General features: G+C 45.8%; 1 protein-coding gene across 7 annotated transcripts in view; it reads right to left on the reverse strand.

Moving 5' to 3' along the window:
• STX16 (syntaxin 16) overlaps positions 1-21,901 on the reverse strand; it is a 36,177-nt gene that overhangs the window by 1,501 nt on the left and 12,775 nt on the right. For 2 of the 7 annotated variants that reach the window (XM_079785178.1, XM_079785177.1), the window contains exons 2-8: positions 18,653-18,760; positions 18,087-18,227; positions 17,157-17,322; positions 15,967-16,058; positions 15,357-15,500; positions 14,100-14,180; positions 1,792-6,486 (exon numbers count right to left, since the gene is read on the reverse strand). In XM_079785178.1, coding sequence (XP_079641304.1) covers positions 6,196-6,486; positions 14,100-14,180; positions 15,357-15,500; positions 15,967-16,058; positions 17,157-17,322; positions 18,087-18,227; positions 18,653-18,760 — 1,023 coding nt within the window. In that variant the 3' untranslated portion in view covers positions 1,792-6,195. The other 5 variants (XM_079785183.1, XM_079785182.1, XM_079785180.1 and 2 more) reach the window with 4 other exon arrangements.

Here is a 21,901-nt window from a genome sequence, read left to right on the forward strand (position 1 = left end):
GTCAGGGACATGGCCTTCCACCCAGGCTGCTGTGTCTGGGGTGGCCACTTATAAACCCAGGTTATTGCCTTGTTTAATGGGGGACCCCTACCCGCTCCCCCACCCACCCACCCCTGTCAACAGCCTGGTCAAGCCACAGGCTCATCCAATGTGGGGAGAGAGGAAGGTATAGGAGAAGGGGGAAAGTCCGTGGTTTACAAGACAGCACCCGAGTTATCTGTCATTGAAGAGGGGCGGTGCCTGAGGGTGTTGGGGGCACCTTGTGGATGGTGGAAGATGTTGGTGAGGGTCCTGGCTCCTGCTGTGGCTCAGATACAAGATTTGGGGATTGATGACCCAGTTGTGGAAGCTGTACCCAAGTCATTTAAAAATAAAAATAAAAACGTTACCCATCCTGGCCACGGCCCAATATCCGAAGGCCTTTGGGTTGGCACCCTCTTCTCACTGTTTCCTTTTCATGATCTGCCTCTGAAATAGCAAAGCCAACTCCCTAGTGTGGCACCCCCGGCGCTCAGCCCCTCTCCTGTCTCCCTCTTCCTCACCTGCAATCCAACCACAAGCCACCCTTCCACTTCCCGGCTGCTCCCTCCCTGTTCCCTGGAAACACCCCACTAGACTGCGAGCTTCAGCATTCTGCAGGCAGGTCTTTTTGTCTGCTTTCTTCTCCAGCGCCTGGCACCGAGCAGGTGCTCAAAACACAGTTTTTGAATGGCGCAATGAATTCCTTCGAAACCCTCAGCTTTCCGACATAAAAGTCAGTGCTAATTGGATCTTATTTTCTTCAAAAGATTTTGCAGCAGCTGAATGTTTTCACACATTTGTAAAGGGTATGAAGAGCACGTATGAAGATCTATCACTCTTTTCTTGTTTGCAAACACACTGCAGACAAGCGCAGGGCTTTCTAGCAGGGGCGAGGCAACAGGGGACCGTCCCAGAGGGTGAGGGAGGTAGGCTGTGCCTGATGGATGAAACGGGACTCCCACAGGCAAACAAGACAGGGGAAGGCATCTAAGTGGGGAGAGGCCCGGCAAGAAAGTGCAGACCCAGGGTGTTCCCGGAGACACCCTGGAGAACAGAAGGGGAGGAATGGGTGATGGTGGTGGGTTGGGGAGTCTGAATCACTCCATCTACTTTTGCAAACTGTGGAAGGATCCAAGAAGTGTTTCAGAAAGCCAGATCCTGGCGCTCTGTGTGCGGGGAGCTGGAGAGGAAAGGAACTGTCGGTGATGAGATGATTTCGGAGGTTCTTTCCTTTTAGATGGCCCCAAGACAGGACGAACAAGATGATTCAATGCAACCACATTTATTGAACACTTATTCCACACAAAGCAAGAAAAAAATGGGATGTGCTTGTTGGAAGCAGACATTACTGATTCTGGTTTTAAGCCACCCCTGAATCAAAGAAACCCAAACTAAACAGAACATTAAGGAATTATTCCACTTCAAATGCCTGACAGTTTCCTCAAATGCAGCCCGTGACAGACACAAATACCTCCCGGGAAAGGACACTTTCCACTGCACTTTCCAGACTTCAGACTGAGACAGGCGCACTTTGTTCAGATAAATTTTTATGAAGCTGTTAATCCACAGGTTGGAATATATTTCGCCATCAATGAAAAACTCACCTTAATTACATTTTCTTTTAAAAATGCAAATGCAAAATAACTTACCAGATCTTTAATGCAATCCGAGAAGTAACTTAGGTGTTTGGTGACTTGAGACTCCTTCCAAACTCAAGTGGGTGTTCAGGCTTAATTTAGGAATTGAGGAAAAGGCTAAAAACTTCTGGAAGAAATCAGAATAAAGTTCCCAGGACTTATTAGGAAGTTTTGGGATACAGTTCATATTCTAGACACAATTCTGAATGACATCGTGTGAGATGGCTCTGGGTGTGTGAGCTGTACACGCTTGTGTTCACTGCACGCTGGAGCTTACCTGCACTAAATCCCCTAATCCCTGCTCAGACTCAACCCACAGCCACAAAGCGCCAGATCCCATCACACCTCATACGAGAAGGAAACACTGACCACCCACCTACCCTGGGAGCACTTGTTTTATCTTTCTAGTGTTTTCATTCATTCATTCAATATAGATTTATTGAATATCAATTCTGAAGAGCCCCAGGCTGGGTCAGACTTTGGGGATGTAGTGGGGGAGGGGTGTGGTTGTGTGTGTGTGCGTGTGGCAAGGGTGGGGAGCAAATACAGCAGTGAAGCCCAGCAATCCAGACACTGGGAGCCGAGTCTTGAGGATATTGGAGTTGGGTCCTGAGGGTGAGGTGTGTGCCAGGCAGGCTGATCCCAGACAAGGAAATCCTTCAGCAAGGGCCCAAAGTACGAAAGGGTGTGGTCCAGTCCAGAACAGTCAAAAGCTCTAGTGATATGGGCTGGGCGTGGGATGTACTCCAAGCCAAGGAGTTTGGACTTGACCTTGTGGGTAACTGCGAGCCAGGGGAAATGCCTGTCAGGACCGGCGTGAAGCAGAGGTGGGGCTCGTGCCCGGGAGAGAACGGCCTGCGGTTTCCTTCTTCACAGGAGGAAGCCGAGGAAGGGCTCCTCGGCACCAACCACCTGCATCCTTGGCGTCCTGGGAGCCGCTGGCCTAGAAGGGAGCCCACCTGCCAGAACTCTGCCTTCCCGCACCTGCCCCCGCTGCCTGCACGGCGGGGAATGCCTTGGTCACACCCTGTCAATATTGTCAGATGTGGCCCTGGCCGGGTAGCTCAGTTGGTTGGAGAGAAGTCCCGTACACCAAAAGGTGGAAGGTTTGATCCCTGGTTGGGAGGCAACCGGTCCATGTTTCTCTCTCTCAAATCAATTTTAAGAAATCGTCAGACGTGCCACCTGAAGATCTGCACTCAGGGTTCCCCAAAGGATTGAAAAATGAACTAATCACCATGAAAATAACATTTTTCTAGAAACTCTTGAAAAATGCATTAACTTATGAAAAAGTTGAAAAGCTGGTACAAATTATACTCTTTACCTATATTCAGATATTGGGGTGTTTTTTTCTGCACCATTTAAAGTTACTTGCATACACTTAATCCTAAATACCTCAGTGCATCTTTCTTAGGAACAAGGGACACTGCCTCCAGCAGCCCCCTAGTCACAATAACACCCTGGTCATATCCATGGCAATTTGTCACTGAAGCAATGCCTAAAAAAATTACCTAAAAAAAAAGTCCACAGTGGGATTTCTTGAGTTGTCCCAAAAATGTCCTTCATGGCCTTTTCTCTTAAAATCGGAATCCAAGTAAGAATCAGGCATCCCACCTGGTTTCCCCTTGAATCCAGAACTGCCCCTGCCTTCTCTCCTGGAGGTCCCACAGTCTGGACTCTCCTGGTTGTTTCCTTAGGTGAGATCCCGTGTGAACGTTTTTTTGGCAACAATACATATTGTTTCCCACGGCACCCAATCAGAAGCCACGTAACCCATGCAAGCTCCCATTACTGGCCAAGGCTGGTTGCTTGGTTTCCACGGGTTCACATGGTGAAGATGTAAATCACCCTTCATAATTAATAGAATTAGGGTCAGTTTCCTCCTTCCAGTGTGTAGTTCGACACTGAGCACAACAGGACGCTCTGTATCCAGCAGCCTTTCCCCCCCCTGGCTTTTTTGTGCAATGGTAGTGTCTGTCTGAATCAAGCATCGGCTGCGGCCAACTCCTCCTTCCACACACAGCACCTGCTATTTTTTAAAAAATTTATTTTTAAATCCTCACTGAAGGAGAGAGGATATTTTTTCCATTGATTTTTAGCGAGAGTGGAAGGAACGGGTGCGGGGCCGAGAGTGAGAGAGAAACATTGCTGTGAGAGAGACACATGCATTGGCTGTCTCTAACACGTGCCCCAACTAGCTGGGGATCAAGCCTGCAATCCAAATCTTGCAATCCAGGTATGTGCCCTTGACTGGGAATTGAACCCAAGACCCTCTGGTGTGCAGGCCAATGCTCTAACCACTGAGAAATACCGGCCAGGTATCCACCCTTCTTGTGTACAGACCTCTTTGCCTCCCCTCTCCCCAACACTGCACTGCGAGGCTCAGTGCAGAGCTGAAGGTGCAGAACCTGTTCTTCAACAAAGAATTCCAAGATGGCAACAGCAGAGCACTGAGCCAGAAGTGGGCCCGTGTGAGTGCGAAGGCGGCATGCTCAGGAGCTGCCCTGTCCCCATGGCTTGTGTGTATCTTCCAGGATCATGGCCCCCAGTGTCCCCACGGAGGCTGCTGAGCCCACCATGCCGGCTCCTTGCCTTTTTCAAACATTCCTATCTGTTTTTGAGCACTCTGTCCTTTCTGGAACATTAAGATGATCCCTCAGCTCACTGTGTTCCTCCCTTGCCCAACTCTAGAGTCAGCCATTCCTTCAATAAATCTGTCCTGTGAATCAGAACAATGGGTGTCTAGAAACCCAGGTTTGTGTGGGAGGTAAGCTCACGGCTCCCTAGTCATTGTTTACGATCCTTTCAGAAGCCAGGAGTAAGATTGGTTTTCTTAATCTCATGAGGCCACAACAATTCCTTCAATTCAAACCCCATGCTGCCGCCACCGGATCTGTCTCCATCTCCCACAGTGAGAACCCTGGCCCCAACCTCCCTTCTAGGGACACTCACTAGCCCTTTCCTACAACACTCAGCAGACAGCCTCCATCCCTGGCAATAGACTTAACACCTGAAGTTCAAGATTTCTCTACTGTCTTGTTCTGTTCTTAGAATGCATCCCACTGATCTAGTCAGAATTTATTGGTTTTTGTGTGGTCTATCTGGTGTACATCTAATTCCAGTACTCTTGTCTGTATTCAATGTAAGGCTTTGCTGTGCTCATTTCTCTTCCATTTCCATTTTTTGAATACATAAAACATTTCTATGGTTGAAACTGTAAAAAGGAAAGCTCTCGGGAACCTCCTGGGCCTCCCACCCTATGCTCCTCACTCATCCTTCCACAGGGAAGCATTTTTATTAGTTTTTTGTTTATCTTTCCTGGGTTTTATTTTTTTCTTTTTTAAAAAAATACCAGTCATATATATTCATGTATCTGACACAAAAGATAGCTCATTGCATGCAATCTTTTGCACTTTCCCTCAAAAGCACATTTTGTAATGTCATCTGAAGCTTGGTGTTCTTACCTTCCAATACCAGTGGGGTTAGACACGGTGTTAATAAAAATGTACTCGGGGAGCCATTTCTTAATGATGAAAAGCATTCCTTCTCACATCAGTTTCTAGGACGTTTCGATAGAATGAGGGGGCTGAACGAGTTGTTCTTGGAAGTCCTTTATCATTCTAGCGGTCTAAATTATTCTCCCAGCAAGGGCACGGTGTCAGGTGGCAATAACCCTCATGTCTCGGGCACTGAATTCCTATTTACTTCTGAACACCAGCAAAATTATTTTTTTGTAGTTGCAAAAGTTTTCAAGGGCATATGAAGACCTGAGGGGGCGGTGCTACAGGAAGGCAAAGAGAAATCATTAACAGACCGCATGCTGGCTCCACATTCCTGGAAACAGCCAGCGTATGAAATGGAGATGTATAGAAAAGCAAGACGAAGGGCAAATGTGTATTTTGATGGAGAATTCTTTTCTTTAGAAAACCTTCCCTTCCAGGGTCCTTTAAGCAGGATGTTTCTCTAGAGCATAGAACATGATTCACTCTTCAAAACCCTGAGTCACACTTTTCCCAGAAACACCTTGTGTCAAACAACACCTCTATCTGTAGTGTCTAAATGCGGATCTTTTTAAAAAGTAGCAGGGCTTGGTGGCTGAGCAGTGTGAGGAAAGGGTGGGGGAAGGAAAAATGAACCAGATTTGTTAGTTTTTCTAAGGGCCATGAGAAGGAAATTAAATTTTTCCTCTCACTAAAATCTGAAGGTTCCATATTTTGGGCTGGTTCAGAGTCACGGATGAAAAGTACTGAAAAGGGGCAACCTTACTTCTATTACAATGCAGGTCAAAATGCCAGATTGCAAAGAAGACCACTTATCCCTTCTTGATGATTTATGAAACTCGAGGGACATTCTAACCCAATTTAGCAAAATAAAAAGGACATTCCAATCAGGGTCGTGTCATGGTTCTAAGATCTTAGTAAATTCAGCAATACTTACACATTACCTATGAGAACCAGAAAAATACATTTTGAAGTCTTCTTCTTAACATGCTGGGAACACAGTATAAAGCACTATTTTAAAAACACGGCTTGTTACATTATGAACTTGGCAGCCCATGAAACCTAGTGTATACACCAAGAGTTCCCCTCTTTCGTTTTTCTTTAAGTGAGAGGTTACACTCCATTTCCCAATACTCTTGGGGCCGTAGAAAAGGGAAGATGGGAAGTGAATGGGGGAGAGTGGTTTGCTGGGACCAGAACTCTGCAGTGTGGGCTGCAGAAATTGGGGGGGATGGAGCGATAGGGATGGCAACCACTCGGAGACTTACCAGGTCAGGATTCGTGGTCTGCGGGCGTGCCCGCATCGTGGCCGAGGACCTCCGCAGCCCCTGTTGTGCAAAACACATGATGTGTGCCTGCGTGAAGCACAACGGAAGTGCTGAAGTTCCGTGTATATTTAATAATTAGCATGAACTGAAGGTACTGTCATTGTTTAACTCGGCCGACCTTTTAAATGGATAACCAACCTTGAGGCTTAATTGGATTTAAAAAAATCAATTTCTAGCCATGGCACAGTGTGGGAACGAGGTGCTACATTTTCGGGTAACTGTTAAATCAGTTTTGCTGGAGACTATGTTTTTATTATTTACGTTAAAATGACACGATCCATCTTGGTAGGCGTTTTGTGCATAACATATACTTTTTTGAAACAGCCACAAATGCCCACGTATGCCCACCAAGTCACGTCACACAGATTCATTCCTTTCCGCTCCATGGCAGGCTTAGTCACCAGCAGCAATCTCTTCGCACCAATTACACGAAAAACCGAGCGAGGGATAATGACATACCACTGTCTGCAAACCTCTCTCAGCCTCAGTCGTGTCTCATCTTTGCAATAGGAAAAAAAATCCTTGAGGAAGCTTTTACCAAATCACATCTTGACCATTAAATCTTTCTTGAAGGTCATTTAATTTTATGCAAAGAAATGAACAATTAAAATGGCAAAAGCAGTACTGGTCTTGACATGAGAACAGGGAAGATTCTAGTGCGTCCGGGGTTACACTAGCCGTGTGACCTCGGCAAGCCCGCACCTGGGTCTCCATCGACCCATCTGGAAAAGGGGCGGTTGATGAAACAGAGGCCTATTACAGTGTCCTGAGTCAGAACACCATGTTAAAAAATATCTGATTCCCTCAGCTCTTCCTCGGAGAAAGAGAACAAATGATGCAAACCCAAGCCCTTTAGCCTCCATTATGACATGTTTTTATAAAATGAGAGAAATGGCGATTACTAATGGCAGAATTTGGATGATTAGCTAAAAGCAATTCTAGAATAATAGTTGACCAGCAGAAAACACTAAACCCAGGGGTTTATTCTAAGCCTGGTCTAAATGTACACTGTGTTGAATGCAGTTTCCTTGAAATGGTCCATTTTACCCAGATGACGAGCTCAAGAGCAGGCCCACACAATTACCCTGAGCATTCAGGACAGCGCAGAGAGCTCATGAGGACGACTGGACAAATGACTGTTTGCTTTTGCCTCCACTGGCCAGGTCACCGCACAAGTCTGTGCCGCCTGACTCTGGGAATGTTCCTACAGCGTAAGAAGACTCCACCATAGACTGGTAAAATGACGTCACAGTCAGCGTGGAGTGGGATGCAGGACACAGAGCCCACGGGTGCTGCCCATCGACCCCAAGTCCCAGATCTGAGCCACTTTCTGATGAGCTGAAAGTCTCTGTACGACCACCCGAGCCCTCACTGGTTCACTCTAATACCCATCTTTTTGAAAGGGGTTGTTTGCCTTATGTTTCAAAACAAAACTAAAACATCAGGCAACAAGGTAAGAGGTGGCATCAGGGTGGTCAAGGGAGTTTGGAGAGAGAAAATTTAGTCTTTAAAGGCTAACACAGAAATTGACCATTCAAGGCCCACATTTACATGCAGGCACCATGCTAAGTTCCAAAATGTAGCAACATCAAATGAACCAAGTCTGCCTAACGGTCTTAGAAGAAATGGAAACTCATGATAACTCACCAAAGAATCAGCACCTCCAAACCGCTATCCAACCCCCGCCATGAACTAATGATTGTCTTCCTGAGAAGCCACGTGAGCCAAGTCTCTCTACGTGGCTCCCACATTTTGACTAAAGTAAGGGACTTGCTTATCTAAATGAAGCCAGTACATAGAACAACATGGCATGCTTTCAATGCAGACAGTCTACACTCGGTGAGTTCTTTGGCCAGGAGTACACGGATACAACAGACGGACCAGGAAGAGTTCTAAGTTACTCAAACTCTGTGAAATATCAGAGTTCTCAGAGGATGCTCAGCACTGTCAGCAGGGTAACCCTACACCCAGGCTGTTCTACAGTCGCCAGGGCATTCAGGAGCAACCACCTAAAGACTCAGCCTTCCAGTCACACCTGAGGGCCAGGCCCTGCGGCGTCTTCAGTCTCTGGCACCGGTACAACCTGTGTAGTACCATTTCAAGAGTGGTCCACCGAAACTCAGTTGGGAAAAGCCCGTGAGGTTACCACGCAAGAAGCATACGCACCCTAGAGAGCTGACCTCAGCAGGATAGAGGTCTTCAATGCTATCACTGGTCTGAAATGTTCTTAAAGCCTTTGGGACATGCCTATCCTTTGAGTGGATTTGATTATTGGGCAGAGCCAATGGGCTGTGAGAACTTGCGGGAATATAATGTCTAGTTAAAAAGGATGGGAGAGCATAGTAAGAGGTGTTTCTGTGCTGTGACCCCTCAATAGGTGAGAACTGGTTCTTGGTATGTATAGAAAGCATAGATTTTCATAAAATAATTATCTGCCTTTTTGTCTCCTGGAGAGCAAGAGAGATTAGTTCCTTTCTAAGTGTCCACTAGATAGATGGACCTTCAGACATCGAGGCAAAGGCCTTGGGTACAAAATAGTCATCAGCCCAAATACCCTCCCACCTCCTACCCCGCCGCCCATGTATTTGAAAAAAAAAACATGAACCGTCATCAAAATTAACACTACGATTGCAGGATGTTGTTAAATCTGCACGGTTGCTTTATTGTACAAAAAGTTTCCAATAACAGTAAATTAGTTTTAAAAAAGGACAAAAAAAAAGGCATGTTGGATAGAAGCGCTTCACTAATTGCTTTATTTAAGCACACAAGAAAAAAAAAAGCCTTATCTGACCAATTAGGTTGGGAGGGTTTCATTACCTTTAGGAAGCCATTAGCCAGGATACAACACTGAAAGCACTGTGTCAAAACAAATAAATAATGCTCTCTCAATTAGCAGAGAGACGTCAATCCATTAGACAAACACTGCTTCATGCCCACGGCGCAGCCACCCCCCTCCCAAATTAATAAAACCAGAGACAGGAGATTTCAGCCACAATCTGGGGTAAGATCAGGAGCTCTGGAGACCTGACAGTGAACGTTCCCATTTCTCCTCGCACACCCAGGCTGACAGAGCCACCACGGAGCACGTAGAGGGGCAGGTGTCCCTGCCGGCCTCAACTTGGGGAGATCGAGGGCCCTGCCTTCCCACAGACGTGGGCTTCAGCAAGGAAAGGAGCTGAAGCTTCAGGGCAGCATGACTAAGCTCCTCTCACTGCCCCTGTGCTGATCTGCCCTCAGGAAAGGCTCAACAGAAAAAGCCAGTGTTCTGAGGAGCCCAGCAAGCTGGCGCACGAACTGCAGGCCACTTCCCTCTCCAGGTCACGGTCACGGCAGCTGAGCTTTAGCTGGCACTGCCCTGATTTCAGTCAGAATGGACGGTCCCACCACCCCAATGAGATCCTTAACATCACTTCTAATCAGATCCATGATTTTACCCCAATGGGTTGGGGGACAAAAGCCAACCCTAACCACCCTATTCCCCGAAAATATAAATAAATGGTGATCCTTTCTTAAAGGGTCACTTTCCTTCAAGGATAGTTAAGACAGCTTTAAAAGCTTTGACAGTGATCCAGCATCCCCAGCAGAGACCGTCTGGGAGGGAAGCCCCGAGTCTGAGCAGCTCCACTCCTCGGAGCAACTGGTCGTTGCGTTATGGTTGGGCGAGATGAGGACGAAGGCCTGCAGCTACCCTCAACAACTGTAGAAGCCCCACATTTCAGGGACGATCAAGGAAGGGCTGGATTCTTATTCCCAGACCTTCTTTCCTAATAAATACTTGTCAGGGAACACCATGCTATTTCTTGAAATTCCAGGGACACCTGCTGATCATTCTACAGCCACATCCGTAAAAAAAACCAGTGGCTCCCCGGCGCCATCAACAACCTGGGAAGAAATATTTGGCTGGGACAACGTGAATCTCTGGACTGGGGTTTAAATTTCTAGCAACAACTCCAAAGTCAAATTCTAGAGGAGCATTTTACAAGACTGGTCCAAATAAAATGTAACACATTAGAGATAAAAACAATGGAAAAGCCATAAAAAATATACAAAGACCATTAAAACAATACTTGCGTCTCAAGAGCAACTGGAACATGAACAACTTCTGTTTTCAAAGCCATCATCACTTTCCTCATGACTCTACAGTTGGGGATATATCTGAGCACCGTATTGATAACAGGGAAGGACGTGACAAAGCCCCACTTGGGTGATCTGATTCACACTCACTTTACAAACAAGGGACTCCCTGGTCCTGCTTTCCACCACCTGCTGGAACATGCCTACTTTCTGGGCATATTAAGTGCCAATGGGAGAGCCAATAAATCACACCTCTGGTGGAATATTTTACTTTGAAATGGAGTGATGTTTGGTTAATAATTTCAGACCCAAATGGGGTGACCCATTTAGAATGGCCTCTGTGTAAATTCACAGTTCATTAAATGGTGGCTGGTCTGAACAGGTCATTATGTGGTTAGTATATGAGCAATGGATTGAGTGAGGATGGCTGGGGATGTGTGCAGGGACACACCGCCCAATTCTGGTGACATGCATGACACTGCCAAGCTTCCTTTTAATTCGAGGTTAGTTCAAATCACCAACTTTTAAATTTAGGTGGTTTTGCTCAGCAACCCCTTTTGGTTTACAGTAGAAAATGTGCATAAATTTTAGATGAGGAATACTCCATTTACAATTAATTTAAACTTATGAAGCTGTTTTAACTGGCCCATCTAAATGTGTTAATTAACATCAATGATGGTTTCTTATTTTTCACACTTTGTTACTCTGATCATTAACAGTGATGGAAAAGCGAAATTAAGGTAATGGGGAATGGATTATAAATTCTTAAAGGACTTCTCAGTTTGTTTTCAACTGGAAAATATAGAGAGACAGATGAAGAGGCATTTTTGCCTCTATCCATAAATTTTTGGTACCAAATCCTTAAAAACCAGATGGTTTTCAAAAAATTTTTCCCAGAAATGATTTTAACACGCTGCTCAGACATGATTGCTAAGAAAAATAGCTTATTCACAATAATATCGAACAGCTTGTGGAGTGCTGTAAACGTCCCACTCATTTTCTCTTTCTAAAAGACAGTGTAACTGATGACAGTGCTCCAGCTCTAGTCTGCAGCAGTACCAAGGTCTTTAAGTTCTCCACAATGGAGGAAAAACAGAAGCCCGCTCCCCTCGCTTCAGCACTGTGCAGGAGTCCACGAGATGCTGGTGCCCACGCGGGGCCGGGCCCTCCGCAGGCAGCCAGCAGCCCAGCCCCTGGCGCCCGGATCCACGCGGCACACACAGCCCCCAGGCCGCTTAGCGAGACTTCACGCCGACGAGGACAACAATGAGGACAATAATGATGACAAATAATATTAAAATCACAAGCATCTTCCGATTCTTCTTTTGATACTGCTCTGCCTACAGAAAGAGGAGGGAAAAAAGCCGTCATTTTCCCCAAAATCAAGCCTCACTCGTTTCCAGTCCTATTCTCTCTGTATAGCTGACCTCTTGGCTACAGACTCCTTTATTACAACCTTCCATCAATTCACTCGAATTCAGCATGTGTGGTAGGGCCCCTAACCTGGAGCTACTGCCTCCCAGGAGGCACTAATGCGGTGTGGGATCTGCCACCCAGACAGACATAGGGTGAAGGCAAAGGTCAGCCTTCAGCCCACACGAGCCCGCACCCCCTCGCCTCTACTTCCACTGCCCGGAGGACCCCTCTCTCCAGGAGGCCCTCAGGCAGGCGCACACCTTCATGATGAAATCAAACTGCTGGCTAAGGGGGCCACAGCAGTGATGTGCAACCGCTGGCCCCAAAGAACTTGATTTCTACCTCCCCTGAATATGGCAACAAGGAAAATGCATCCTCTGAAATAAAACTGAGAAACTGCTCCCCTTGGGGTCAAGTGCAGAAAGAACCCCCACCTCCCAGATAAGTCCCTGTGCTCCTGATGACACAACACCTCCAGGCTTCACCTGCACACACCAGCCTGGCCTATTCCCAGGCGCCATGCCTGCCTGCAGAAGTGAGACCAGAGGAGGGGCAGTGCAGAAGAGAGGTGAGGGTCTCTAACCACATCCAGAAGGGCATGCTGCCCAGATACTATTTCAGTATTTCACAGTGAAGGACAAGAAGGAAACAGACTGATGAAAATACCCGTCGTCCTTCCATATCCCCACCACCTGACTGTAGTTCTGTTTGCTAAGTGGGTCGCCCTGCCCCCAAGACCACTCCTCGGTCAGGAGGAAACATTAGGACAGACAGGTCTTGAGAGTCCAGGGTGTGAAGCGACTCCTGAGGCTCAATCATCCCTAGATGAGCTGCTGCCAAGGAGACGGCCAGCAATGTGACGTGCGAGATAAGAGAAGCATGCTTACTTTTCCAAGTAACCCAGAGCACCAGGGAAGCCAAGACTAAGTGATATACCTTAAGACCTCTCAGAATGATTTATAAAGGAAAACCTAAAACAACATTTTTAGTTCCCACTAGATTTGTACTCTCCTGCAGACAAGCTTTTCCCGTTACCTGTGTAATACTACAAATCATGTTTCACTAGATTTTAAGAAACTTCACGACCGATGCATAATCCCACAGCAGATCAAAACATGGGTATTACAGAGTGAGAAACTAAAGTCTGTTTTATTCTTTTAATATACAAGACCTGGCCACCAAATGAATCTAAGTGCTTAAAAAGTCCTCTGCATACAAGGCAAGCCTTTTCTTCCTTGTTACAGGCGGGCTTGAATGCCCACCCCGCGCAGCGACGAGCACACCAAGAGCATGAAGGTACCTGGACACAGCCTTGCCTCTCTGCTAGAGGGAAGGCTGGTTTCGGAAAAAGGATGGGACAGTGCAGTAATGAACTGGAAAAATGCTCAGGATGTGGCAGAAATACCCGTGGGTCTCAAAGATGTGGGGAGATGGACAATACTTATTTTGTGAAGAATTATATTCTTTTTAGAGAAAACATGCACCCAATTACACACGAGAGCCACTCAGCAGTGTATGGATATGTTTCCCACAAATGATTACCAGAGTTCTACGATGCTTTCCGTTTATTTTTAACAAATATCATCAAAAATATTCCTGAAATAGCTACCTTATTAGAAAAGAATAAGAGAGCTAATAACACTTTCACTTCAACAAACTACTCTTTTGTCAAGGTAAGTACACAGATGTACTGTGGTAATTAAAAGGGAAAATTAGATTTTTGTCTTCTCCAGGGTGATTTTCCGCCAGTAATTCATCAGAAAGGTATCACGGCACGAGAGGCTGCGTCAGCAGCAAGCAAACAGGACGCTGAACCATATCTCAGCAAATGCAAATTCAACTGATTTCCTCAAACAAGAAGACTCAAAGAATGAAATGTTTTCTAAAAGAAGGAAAATAACTTCCAACCTAAGTGTGAGTGCCCTGGAAACACTAGCTACAGCGAAGGGGCGGCAGCCCATGTGGTCAGCTCTGGATGGCATGACGCCCATGTCCGCACTATCACCCTGAGTGATGGCGGGCAAGAGTGCTGAAGACAGTTGTGACGGAAGACAACCCTGATGAATTTTCAATACATGGCAACAGTTCCTCCAATCCTCAACCACCGAAAGATAAGGGATTACCTTGTGAAGCTGCTTCAAGCCGTCCTCAGTTTTGATACAGGACTGTTCAACGTTATAGTCAATTCTATCAAGGACTGTGCCCTGTGGTAATAAATGACAGTGACAGAAAATCAACTACTGCACGTGGGGCAGTGGCCTCAGGAACCCACATGCAGATCGCAATGTCGCCGTGCACAGGAGTGTCTGTCTGTCGGAGCCTGCTGCCCAGGACACGCTGGAAGCTCTGGGACCACTACCCAGTACGCCAGGCATTCAGGGGCAGAGTGTGGTGTTGGTTGCAATCAAGCCTAGTTAATGAGGAAGAAATACTGATAAACTGAGGTTTGTCTTCGATTTTGCTACTATGGGATATGCCATATTCAAACTTACTGGTGCTTTAAAAAAGATACGGTTCAGTGGAAATAGGCTCTGAGTGACGAAGAACGAGCTTCTGTGCCCACCTACTGCTTAAATACTTGGGATTCAAGAAAGCAGAGCACCAGCTTAGCTCGACCGGTTATGATTAGAAATTGACTATCATGTCTACAGACGTCAGCACAGGTCTCCGTGGATCAGAGCAACAACAGTGAGTTCCAATCCACCATGTAAAACTTCACATCTGCCTCAAGGAGAATTTTGTTCTTAATTGTTTAATCTCTTGGTTCAGACAGAGAGCAGAGAACACTGGGCTGTACGGAAGAACAGGGCTCTTAACGGAAACACGCTGCATTAGAAGAGATAGCAAGAGCAGTTCCCTGGGAACCACGGGAGTAATTAATGTAACTAGATCTTCCGTAGCCTCGACACTCCATTCTCAGCTGGTTTCAGGGGGATCAGGACCCAAATCCCTACTGGCAAGATAATAAAATACCCTAATCAGATTGTAGCAGTGAACAAACAATTTAATTCCACTTGAAAGCTAGTGGTTCCAGTCGCCATTACCCAATAACCTGCCAAAATTCGAAGGGAAGCCTTATCTGCTGCCAGAATCACTGCTGAGCCTGGGCAGCACTGCCAGGCCCCCAGGGAGGGCGCTCTCACAAGCACCCCTGAGGCAGAAAACACAAGGACTTCTACTGACATTTATCTAAAGAAAAGTTTACTGTTTCAAAATAAAAAATGGAAGTGGTATATGTATATAATTTGTATATACATGCATACATTGGGGGAGGAGGTTATTCTTTTTTTCCTGATAGGAGTGCAGAATCAACCAAGTTTGGAGAAGGACCAGATTTTATGGCAGAAAAACCCATTGATGAGGAAGGTAAACTGACGTACCTGCTCTATAATCATTGCTCCTAAGTCCCGAAAGATCTCATTTAGGTCAGAAATCGACTGCACAATCTGCTGGATCTCCCGCTCCCTCTCCTCCACCATCAGTGTGTTCTGGTCCAGAAGCACCAGCTGGTCATCTGTGAAACCCTGGTAGAAAGGAGTACAGAATCCACGTTAGATCGCCCCCTGGAGAAAGCTTTGGTGTACCATTTTAGACATAATTTAAAGAAAGTGATACCTGAAAACATTTCTATAAAGCACATAAACATAAACACTTATTTTTCCCTAAAAGGAAAAACCCAGATTCCCATAGCAAGCGGCACCTAAAGCAGGACTGGTGAAAGCAGAACGCCTGGAGAGAATCTCCTGCCTGCGGCCACGCAAGGCCTAGCTAGCAGAACCTGGGAGAGCCATGCGTGTCTCTCCCCAAGTCCAGAAGGGAATTACAAGGTCTCCCTGGAGCCTTTGGAAAGGAAGAAGGTATGGCCCATGACTGCCTGCCAGCCTGCTGTAAAATCTACTTGATGGACCACGAGTCGCGCAGCACTGCTCCGCCGCCTTGTAAAGCTATGGTCTGTGAAGAGAAGAAAACAGAACACAGCCCTTCACATACCCGATCATAAAGAGTATCATCGTCTCCATCATCCATCAGTGGTACCGATGTATCAAAAAAATGCTGGGATCTTTCCTCTCGGTTCTTCATGCCTATCACAGATAGGAATTCACTTTACTTGGAATATGTAAAACATCCTGGTTACTGCCCCACCATTAGAAAGGGGAAATCTAGCTTAAAACTCAACAGTCAAAATGGAGATATTCTCAGCAGCTTTGGGGAAGGAGGGCATTAAAAATTATAAACATACATATTTGCCCTAGCCGGTTTGGCTCAATGGATAGAGCGTCGGCCTGCGGACTCAAGGGTCCCAGGTTCGATTCCGGTCAAGGGCATGTACCTTGGTTGCGCGCACATCCCCAGTGGGGAGTGTGCAGGAGGCAGCTGATCAATGTTTCTCTCTCATTGATGTTTCTAACTCTCTATCCCTCTCCCTTCCTCTCTGTAACAAAATCAATAAAATATATTTTAAAAAAAAATTATAAACATACAACATGTGAAAGACCAAATGACACTGTAAATGTGTACAGTTCACTCGATGCCAAGTGAATGATAAAATGATAGAACCATATGAAAATCTCTAAGTGGAGCAGAAATATTTAATCTAACTGCTGCTACAAAACATTAAAAAAAAATCACTATTTTTCTCTAGAAGCATCTCTAGTACGAATTCCCAATGGCCTTAAATCAAATTTTAGGAGTAACAAAATTAAAATACGAATATGCAGTTGTAGAAGAAGGGAGGACTAGGCTGCTAGAGTATGTGGGGATGTTATTGACGCCAATGGTGGTAAAGAAACAACAGTTTGTAGGAAAACCTGACCAACTCTTTGGAATCGCGTCTATTTGGAGTCAGAGACCCAGCCTAAAGCAGTGTTGAAACTCCGCCCAGAAAGGTGCTGGCCGCTCAAAGACTCGGGTTGCTATGGAAACACGGAGCTTTAATACGATTAGGACGGGTTTTACCTATTACCAGCTCCCCATTCCAACACCTAGAAAGCTACAGGTTTTCACATGGTCTGGGTTGAATTTCAAGTTCTTTAAGCTTGACACCTAGTAATTTTGTCTTCCTAGCTGTGAACTCCATGACACCACCCGCGCCTCCATGGGGCCGGTGTCACACGGGGGTGGCCCAGTTAAAGGGTCAGGACCGAGCGGAGAACCCGCGGCCAGGCCGCGGTCACACTCACGTCTCAGGTAGCAGCCCTGTGCGTGCCGGAAGCCGGCGGACAGCTCCTGCAGGGCCTGCGCCAGCGAGGCTACCACGTTGCGGAGCAACCGCTCCTCCTGCTCCGAGCAGGTCCTGCGGGCCCGGCTGGGCAGAGCCTGCACCGCGCGTTGGCACCTGTGGAAGAGCTGAAAGGAGCCAGGAGGCCCAGTGAGGCTTAAGACTGCTCAGAGCAGCAGTGACAGGGGCCCAGGGCAAACCCACACGCAGGCCACTCGGTGTGCAGCCCGCTGAGCTCGGAGGCCCTCCCACACCCACGCCCCGCAGCTCTAGCTTCTCCTCCTCCCCCGCAGCCCTCCTCAGAGGCACGTGCTACCATTCCCAGTTTGCAGACAAGAACCCTGGTGTGGGGGGATTAAGAGAGAATCTGGCCACTGCTCCACTGTTGAGAGCCGCATCCAAACAGTACATCACCCAGCTTCTCCTCAGCACCCTGCCTCTCATCATGAGCACCCAGAAGACTTAAATAAAAAATGTAAACACTAAAGTTTAAACACTGGTTATATTGCTTAAAATGACTCAAACTTAACATTTTACAAGAGAGGACACGTTTTTCTAGGATACTAAGTTTCTCGGTCTAGGGCAGGAACTCTCAACCTCCAATTATGAGGACCACTTTTAACACAAAAAAATGTTTAAACACTAGTATACGATAGAAGTTATACACATTTTAAAATCAAATTATTAAACTCAGTAATACTCTGGGTTTATTTTTTAAATTAATCCACAGTAGTATGAAACCCGTCCCCACTCCTGCAGACAAGCGCTGGTACGGACACTGGAGGAGCTCAGGCTGGTAAGTGAAACTGTAGGCAAGCGCGCTCTGACTTCGAGTTCCACCAGCTCCGCTTCTGAGGTGCTCCTGAGGCCGGGAACTGACTGCCAGCCTCACCTGTGTGACCTCTTGGGTGGTGATCTCAATGGCGTGCTCCTGCTCACTGCTGTCATCCAGGGTGGGTCTGTTCAAATGCTGGTCATGCAGGCTGGCTAACTCCTTCATCTTCTGTTTAATCCGGCCAACATCGTACTGGATCTAAACAAATGAAATCACCAGAACTCCACTGAGCCTGCCAGGTACCTGCCTGCCACCGAGACAGTCAGTGACACTCCAGGTAGAGTTGTGTCTCCAGCCAACTTGTAGGCTGCCCGAGGCATGAGCAACGTTCCATTCAGAGAGCCAGAAATTCACATACCACTCCTCCATGATACGCATTTCTTCAATTTCTCTCTAAGGTTCAGGTAGTTACTGCTAAGCCAAAATCACTCACTCACTCACTCTCACACACACACACCTTTCTTGTGGTGTGCACACTGAAGTAACCGAAAGCTAAAGTTTTCCTGGGACATGTATTGTATTCAAGTGTAGCCAAACCAGTTTTTATGGCAAATATCTTAAAACATGTTAACGTCGTAATTACTTAAATAAGTAAGATAGTGTAAAACTAATATTCAACTTACTTCATCCACTCCATCCACCCATTTAGGAGGTAACCGTTTTGTCACGCCAATCGCTGCTTCTGGATCTAAGCTAATGCCGGACACCAGAGCCATCCGGTCATCAGCAAGCTACAGGGAAATAAAGGAATGTTACAAAACCATCCCGATTCAGTTTAGCTAAGCACATGCTCACTCCCTTCTAAGTGTCTCTCCCTGAGAAAGTACAGAAATGGAGGAGCACACGCACGTGCCTGACTACCCACATGCTTTTGAGATTGCTAAGACTGGAACTGCTTTCCTATCTTTCCATGCACCAGTTCTTCATTTTCTTGGGCATACTTGTGAACATAAATTTGACTTGATCTGCCTATAGAAATATAACTAAAAAGTCAACAAAAGCTCCTTAAAAGACCTCTTAGTACTCAACAATTAATGTGATCAGACAGAAGTAAAAAACAAAAAATAAAAATAAAACAAACAAACAAACAAAGAGCTAGGCTGGGATGCAAAGTACAGCATAAGGAATATAGTCAATAATATTCAAATAAGTATGTAGGTGCCAGGTCGGTACTGGAAATATCAGGGGGAGCACTTTGTAAAGTATATGATTGTCTAATCACTCATGCTGTACACCTGAAACGAATACAAAATAAAGTTAGATGTAAACTGTAATTGAAAATAAAACACTGGGCAGTAAATGGGATCAATGTGCAACGTTCCACAGCAGCAGCCTTCACTGCCACACATTCAGCTTGTTTTGGAACAGGGCTGATCAGTTAACTTGGCCATGAGATCGTTAACCATGTGTTCAAATGTGTGAAAGAAATGCTTACACGGTTAGCAAATTACCTACCATTTGGCAAAAGCAATCCTTACAATCTCAATGCAGTCTTACACTGTCATTTCCTTTCTTCGGTAAAATGTCCACAGACAACGTTTTCACTTATTTTGAAATAATATCGATAGTCGTTGCTTATTTTACCTATATAATACCCTGCCTTAGAGAGCTCTGAAGAACGGGAAGGAAATCATGGGTTTGGGGGCTGGTTAAGCTGTTCTCTCGCCTGGAGGCAGTAAGCAGGAAGAAAGGCCCTCCGGAGCTCAGAATTTATAAATGCCCATTTCAAAAGATCCAAATGATGAGGAAAACAGAATGGCAAACAGCATATAAAAGTCCTTTGTAGGTAAACACTAGTACATTTTCTAAGCCACACTGCAAAATTGGGGGAAGAATTTATATTGCCTTTCTTCCCCCCTTTCCTGCATTTATCTAAATTTACGTTTTCATTCGTTCAGCAAATACTTGTTTGCTTTTTTAACAATAAAGGAACAAGACAAAAATTTTAAATCCACAGATGAAGGAGGAAATATATCACATAAGAAAAAACGGAGATCAAAAGAACCCTTCAAGTAATGAGCCCTGAATTCTGAACAGGGAGTTGACTGACAGCAAAATCCCTAAAAGCAATCGGATGTCTTGCATCTGCTCCCCCTGCACCCCCAGTGTGGTTCTGCCCCCATTTCTCAGAGCATTCTGTGGGTTCAGGAAGTGCTTATCACATAAAGACCATACTGAAGGAACCATGCCCATCACCATCCCGGAGAGCTGAGCCTTGGAAAAGTCACCTGCATTTGCGTCATTTCAGTTTCTAAAACAAAAATGGTGTGTCAGCCACCTCCACTGTCTGGGACTCTGAGTCCGAGAGGTGGTCTTCTTGTTTGTTTGATTTTAATCCTCACAAAAGCTAGGTGAGCTAGGAACCTATTATTCCAATTTATAAGGGAGGAAATTGAAACTCAGAAAAGTTAAGGACCTTGCCCAAGGCCACAAAGCTATTAGTGACAGATTAAAACCCGGTTGGCTGACTCCAGAAGCCCCATGCACTCCACCAGCTGCCAATCACTTTGACAGGCCCATGAAATATAACTGCAATTTGCTAAGAAAACGACGAATCAGGACAATAAACACCCTCAGATTAAAACAACAAGCCCTGCCGGTGTGGCTCAATGGTTGAACGTTGACCCATGAGCCAAGAGATCACTGGTTCAATTCCCAGTTAGGACACGTGCCCGGGTTGCACACTTGATTCCCCGTGGGGGGCGTGCAGGAGGCAGCTAATCAATGATGTTTCTCTCTCATCAATGTTTCTATCTCTCTATTCCTTCTCTCTTCCTCTCTCTCTAAAGTCAATTAAAACAACAACAAAAACTACAACACAAAACAGGCCCCCACCAGGAACCACAGGACAGGCTCCCATGACAAGTGTCAACAAAAAGCAGTCTCTCTGACCAACTGTGGACGTAGGACCAGGTGCAGACTTCATCCACTCGGGGCAGCTGTTTATTCCTGAGGTCCCGCTGCAAAGTCACCAAGGGGTGGGATTTTGTGGAGGGTACGCTAACCAAGGCACAAGGGGCAAACCACATGCCCAGCTCTCGCCAGCTCTACAGCTGGTGCTGGACACAGAGTTGTTACCTGATTGGAGCAGAACTTGAACTTAACCTCCAACTGTTTATACAAAGCAAAACCTGAAATTGCTAAGGTCATGGGTCATAGTACTGCCACTGTGGCAATTTATTATTTAACCCACTATTATTTCACTAGAGTAATAATAATAATTTGTTGTATTTACAGTTTTTAAACTCAGGATGTACTGTTTTTACTGTTTACAAATACACATTAAACTAAAAAAGATAAAGAGATATCTGCAAAGTAACTATTATCAACTTATCTGAAACAAATGAGAAAATTTCAATCATGTATGAAGTCTGTTGAAGTACATTCAACTATTTAAAGCAGTACTTGACTTTATACTTTAGATGTGGTCCCCTCCCCCTCTCAAAATGAATGTAAATCAAAACTAGGAAGAATTCACCCTGTTAAGTGTCCTGTTCTCACATGAAGGGTCAGATGCCAGCCCAGCGAGCTGGCCCTTGTCTGCCCACACTCCACATCAGGATTTTGCCAGTAAGACAGAAGAGCGGACTCTTTGGGATTGCAAACTAAATAGGGAATAACCTGTCCCCTTTGTGACAGTCTATAGCAGCGTTTGCCAACTGGTGGTCCATGAGGTCCGAAAGGTTGGCGACCACTGGTCTATAGCAACAGCTCACCAGGATAATGAAATGCAGCCGACTCAGAAGAAATGTGTCATGTTTTTATTGGTGTGGTTTGTGATCTATATCACAGTTTGTACTATTTCTTTTTTTTTTTTTAAAGAGTATGTTTTGGGAAGGAAAAACATAATAGAACCTAAGTGTCAATTATTT

The sequence above is a fragment of the Cnephaeus nilssonii genome (assembly GCF_951640355.1).
Source record: "Cnephaeus nilssonii genome assembly, chromosome: 11".
Taxonomy (NCBI): Eukaryota; Metazoa; Chordata; class Mammalia; order Chiroptera; family Vespertilionidae; genus Cnephaeus; species Cnephaeus nilssonii.